This window comes from Petaurus breviceps, unplaced genomic scaffold, assembly GCF_028583685.1.
Source record: "Petaurus breviceps papuanus isolate PSGF00001 unplaced genomic scaffold, PetGlider_PUasm1.0 189, whole genome shotgun sequence".
NCBI lineage: Eukaryota > Metazoa > Chordata > Mammalia > Diprotodontia > Petauridae > Petaurus > Petaurus breviceps.
This window is the reverse complement of record NW_027185809.1, coordinates 21,561,613-21,567,612: the sequence shown is the minus strand read 5'-3', so window position 1 is coordinate 21,567,612 and position 6,000 is coordinate 21,561,613. Positions and strand designations below refer to the sequence as shown.

At 37.6% G+C, this 6,000-nt stretch overlaps 1 protein-coding gene across 1 annotated transcript in view; it reads left to right on the top strand.

Moving 5' to 3' along the window:
* HIF1A (hypoxia inducible factor 1 subunit alpha) overlaps nt 1-6,000 on the top strand; it is a 208,651-nt gene that overhangs the window by 175,985 nt on the left and 26,666 nt on the right. The window contains exon 3 of the mRNA XM_069092032.1: nt 5,669-5,859. Coding sequence (XP_068948133.1) covers nt 5,669-5,859 — 191 coding nt within the window. The remainder of the gene's footprint in view (nt 1-5,668; nt 5,860-6,000) is intronic.

Here is a 6,000-nt window from a genome sequence, read left to right as displayed (position 1 = left end):
TGTGTGTGTGTGTGTGTGTGTGTGTGTGTGTGTGTGTGTGTGTGTGTAAAATTACATTTTTAAAAAACCAGAAGGAAGCTCAGAAGGAGGATACTGGTAGGACAGTGTTGGAACTTCCTTGTTACATTTGAAATTTAAAAAACAGTAAGCTATAGTCGGTGGTGATTATTGTTTGAATTTCTGTTTAAAGTAATAGTTGTTTTTTTTTTAAGCAATTGGGGTTAAGTAACTTGCTCAAGGTTACAAGGCCAGGTGTTTCTGGGTGGGCACTAAGTGTCTGAGCCTGGAGATCCCCAGGTCATCCCGACACTAGGGCAGGTGCTCTTACTCGCTGTGCTACCTGGCCGCCCCTAAAGTAATAGTTTTTCAAAGAAGGAGAAAAAAAAACTATCATTTTCTACCCTGTCTTCTCTTCTCCAGGTTAAACTTGTCTACTTTTTTTCAACAGATCCTTTTATGGCATAAAATGATCATTTCAGACCCCCCTCCCCCCATATCCCCACTCCCAATCTCAAATGCCACTTTCTTTAAAAAGCATTTCCTGATTTTCTCAACTGCTAGTAGTTCCTTTCTCCCAAAATTATCTTGTATCCATTATGAATATGCCTATATTTGCCCATGTTGTATCACTCATCTAGATTGTAAGCACAAGGGCAGAGCTATTTGGGGTTACCTTTGGTCTTTTCTGTACATGGCAATGGTGCATGGTACAAAGTATGCATTTAGTAAATGCTTATATATTGATTTGCTCACCTTTTTTCTGTATACTTTCTCATGTCAGTGTTCTTCAAATGTCATACTGAACTAGACGATAATACTATTCCAGATATGGTCTAAGTGGAACAGAATATACAAGCACTCTTTATGTCATTTACTCTGGATATTAATGCAATTATTGAGAACTTAGTGAGCTTGTAGACTGCTAAAATTCCTAGGTCTTCACATAAACTTCTTCCTGTGCTTTTTCTCTGTGTAACTATAGTTTAGTGAACCTCCAGGAACTCCTGAAATGCCCCAATTGTGACACTATTGTGCTGCTAAGGCCAGTTTCCTTTGCTGTTCAAGGATACTAAATCTACACAGCTCACAGTGACTCTGGCATAACTGATACTACCTCCTCGCCAAGGACAAGTCTTGTTGAAGTTTGACTAGATACTAGCCTCTAAATAGAGTACTTTAAATTCATCACATAGGTGACAAAATGATATTCCTAAAGTACAAGTCTGATCTCTTCATGTCTTTTTTTTTTGTTCTTTATAAAAATGTATTATTTATTTTTAACATTTTTAAAAATTTTGAGTGCCAAATTCTCCCTTTCCTCACCTCCACCATCCAATGAGAAGGCCAATGAGAATATCAATTATACATGTGAAATCGTGTAAAGCCTATTTCCAAAAAAAAAAAAAAAAAAGCCTAACCCCATTTCCATGTTAGCCAGATTGCCCTCCTCCACTCCCCCCTCCCCAAAAAAAGGAACGAAAAAGAAAGTGAAAAAATTATACTTCAGTTTGCACTCATCAGTTTTTTCTCTGGAGATGGGAAGCATTTTTCATCATGAGTCCTCTGAAATTGTCTTGGATCATTGTATTCATCAGAGCAGCTAAGTCTTTCAAGAGGATTCATTGGCTCTTCTACCTCTAGAATAAAATTTAACTAGATCACCTAACCAAAATTTACATAAATGAACTGAATCTCTTCTTCACTGTCAAACAGGTTTGGGTTAGGAAGAAGAGCATTGTTTTTGGATTATTTTGAGGGAGAAAACACATAAAAGAACAGAAGATGGCAAAAGCCACAAGGTAGGGACAAAGGGAAGGAGGAGTATGAGTTCTTTCTGACATTGCAAATGAGAGAGATCCTTGATAGGTTCTGTTATATCTCTTATTTCCAAAATATTTTTTACCTGAAATGGTCTTCCTTTCTACTATTATCTTTCAAGGCTTAACTCAAGTGTTTTTCCATAAGACCTCTTTAACTTCCCAAACTACCCTCCAACAAAATGCTGTCACTTCCTTGAATCTTTCAGATTGTTCTTATCCCATACACCCAAATCATTTTCTAACTTTTATTTTTTTATATAAGCCCTATCTCTAGCTCCCCATCAAATTGTAAGCCTTTTGAAGGCAATAATTTTCATCTGTGTATCCCTAGCACTTAGAATAGTGCTCTACACATGGTTGGGCCAAATGTTTTGTTTTGGTGTATCTCCTTAAAACAGACAGCTAGAGGTGGTATGATGGCTTGGAATTGGGGGAGGCGGGGAGCCTCATCTTCCTGATTTCAAATCTGTCCTCAGACACTAGCTGTGTGACACTGGGGAAGTCAACCCTGTTTGCTTCAGTTTCCTCATCTGTAAAATGAGCTGGAGAAGGAAATGGCAGACCTCCCCAGTATCTTTGGCAAGAAAACTGCAAATGTGGTCACAAAGTGTAGAATATAGCCCAACAACAAAAATCTCCTTTAGGAAAGCCTGCTTTCTGGATGGTAATTTAGTATGTATTATTCTGAGGTAGGTTGTGATAACTTCTTGAAGGTAGCTTTCCTCAATGTGTGGTATAAACATTACAGTGGATTCCAGAGGAAGGCCCTTGAATTTTTGCTTGTACTTGTAGTCAGCTTCCTTGTGTGGTATGATAATGGAAGAAACACTGGATTTGGCATTAGATAACCTAGGTTCAAATCCCAACTTACTTAAGCTTTGTGATCCTTCAGCAAGATACTTTAACTGTTTTCTCAGCAACATGAGGAGTTGGAATTGATGATTTCTAGAGTCTGTGATTTGAGAGATATTTCCTGCCTCTTTGCTCTTTTCTATTAACTTGCCACAATGCCTGTAATTCACTACATTAAATATCCCTTTACATCAAGGCCCTTCAAAAGGCCAAAATAAAATAAAAAATAGTTTACATTTCCTGTTCAATAGGGCTACTGAATAAATAGAACCTCTCTATTAAAGACAAATTAGAAATGAGAAAGACAGCACCTAATTGGTTAGAAGTAAAGCTAATAACTAACCAACAGTGCACAAAAATTCATTTTGATGGAAATGTATGTTTGTTTGGCAGAAAAACCAAAGGAAACCATTCTTTTTCTCCCTTTTTCTGATGAGGTGAGAGCACTTATTAAAGGTTACTTTTCTCTGGGAGGGTATGTTATATAGGGAGGGATGTGGAAAGCAGAACCATTAAGAGAATCTAATATGTGAGATAGCATGCACATTCAAGCTGAAGTATACAGTAAATTTTAAGGGAATAGGGGATAGGAACTGGAACTGAAATTTCACTGAGGAAGGGAACTCCCAGATAAGGAATCTCTCCTTTTAGAAATGCAAGTTGACACCTTCTCTGCAACTTAAAATCTGAGAGAACAATGAGAGGTAAAGTGACTGTCATCATGTATCAGAAACAAGACTTGAGGTCAGTTCTTCCTGGCTCCAAGCATAGGGCTCTAGCTCCTACATCAGAGCTGCCTCTTAAGAGAATAGGATAGTTAAATTCTATAGGTGAAGTACAGGGGAATGTAAGAGACCAGAGATTCTTAACCTTTTCTTTGTGTCATGGACTCCTCAGAATAAAGTTTGTAAATTCAGAAAATACCTAAGATCATAAGAAAACCAAAAGTTAAAGAAAATAAAAATGTATTTTTCCCAAAGTAAAGATTCCTCTGAAATCTTATTCATAAGCCCCAAGGTGTACATAGATAGGCCTCAGGTTAAAAATCTCTGAGACAGAAAATATAAGAATTTACCTCAGCAATCACCCAGGGTACAAAATTCATCATAATTCATTAATTGGTTAATACTAATGCTATTAACTTTTTTTGACTAGATTATACGAATAGTAAAACAAGACAATATAAGCAAGACACTATCAAAGTGTCTATAGGATGTCCTTATGATAAAATGAAAAGACATGTTACCAACCCACTTAACTGCTATACTGACTAGTGCCAAAGTGTGACAATTAGGGGCCCAAAATGAGTCAGTCACTCTTTACTGGGAGTCAGTTTGATGCAATGGAAAGAATTTTGAATCAGAATTTACTACTACCTTGGGCAAGTCATTTCACTTCTTTAAACCTTGATTTTTTTCATCTGTAAAATGAATGGTTGGACTAGCTCAAAATCTGGGTATTGAGAATGAAGAAAAGTGTTGTAGGGATCCATTCTTTGTCGATCCTGCTCCACATTTTTATCAACTACTCAGATGAAACCATAAAAAGTAAGATACCAGATTAGTGTATGATGGGAAGCTGAGGATAATGGTAATGGATAACATTGTCCCTTGACTTAATGGACTTTAGAATCTTATGGAGAAGACAACACAAATACACAGATAGCTTAAACAAAATAGATTGTACAACATGCTGTGAATTTTAAAGAAGAGATAAAATAATTCTATGCAGGGCATCAAGGAAAGCTTTGTGGAGAACATGGTATTTTGAAAAATGGATAGTAATTAGACAAACCGAACTGAAAGAAGGGCATTCCTCAGGAAAAAAATTTTTTTTTTTAAAGCAGTCAGAGTTAAGTAATTTGCTCAGGTTACACGGCCAGTTTTTTCTGGGTGTGATGCTAAGTATCTGAGCCCAGATTCAATCCCCAGGCCATCCCTACACTGGAGCCGGTGTTCTTACTCGCTGTACTACCGTGTTTCCCCGATAATAAGACCTATCCCGAAAATAAGCCCTCCTCTTACTGTGTAAGATTTCTCTAAAATAAGCCCTCCCCCTAAAATAAGCCCTATTGGGATTGCTACTGTAGTGAAGGTGATCCCCTGTGCTACACGCTACATTACGGTACCCTCTGTATGCACCGTCCCCCCCTTTCCCCCTCTCCCCGTGAAACGCACGCTGCGCTCTGAGCTGCATCCAATCAGAGCTGCAGCAGTGAGCGCGTCATCCTGTTCTTCCCCAGTGATTTGCTTATTGAATAAAGGTACATTTTTTTGTTCACATTTACCTGTTCATTAAAATAAGCCCTCCCCTGAAAATAAGCCCTCTGGTGTTTTTCTGTCCAAAAAAAAAAACATAATAAGACAGTGTCTTATTATCGGGGAAACACGGTACCTGGCTGCCCCCCTCAGGAAAATTTTTAACAAAAGCATACTGTCCTTGTCAACACATGCCACTTTTATGGTTTAGGTGCTAAATAGGAAGAATCCTTTTCATTCTGCAGGGTTAGTTTAATTTAGTCTCAGATTTCATACAGAAATTCCACAAATTCCTCACTGGCCTGTCTACCTGTACTTATCAGATGCCATGGCTAGGAACTGAATGTCTCTTGTCATCTCTAGGATTGATAACACCTTCACTCACTTGGAATCTATGTATTTTTTTCTATCCAGACCTGCGATGTTATGGAACTCCCAGAGAGGAAATTCCTTCTCTCAATGCAGATTAATAACAGTCTTTTCAGTTTATAGTCTTAATTACCTAGGGGTGGGTATTGAGAGGTTGTGACTTCTCTAGAACCAAATAGACATTATGTGTCAGAGACAAGACATGAACTCCCATCATGAGACTGCTTGTCCAGTTTTTCAATCCACTATGCCAAGCTGTCTCTCTTTTACATTAAGTAAAAGAATATGAGATTGATATTATTGAAATGACAAAAGTATAGTGTTTATTTTAAAATATATACATTTTTAAGAATCTAAAATGTTTTGTAGGATTAGCTCTGAACGACGGAAGGAAAAGTCTCGAGATGCAGCCAGATGTCGTAGAAGTAAGGAATCTGAAGTTTTCTATGAACTTGCTCACCAGTTGCCTCTCCCTCATAATGTGAGCTCACATCTTGATAAGGCTTCTGTCATGAGACTCACCATCAGTTATTTGAGAATGAGAAAACTTCTAGATGCTGGTAAGTCAGTGATCCTGCTGTGGTTTAATGTAAAATTATGTAAAAATAATGTAAAAAAAATGAAAGCTAGAAAAAGTACTGCCTTCTGTGGACTGCTCACAACTTCATAGGTCTGTTTTATTAAGAATTTGTTTCTTCTAA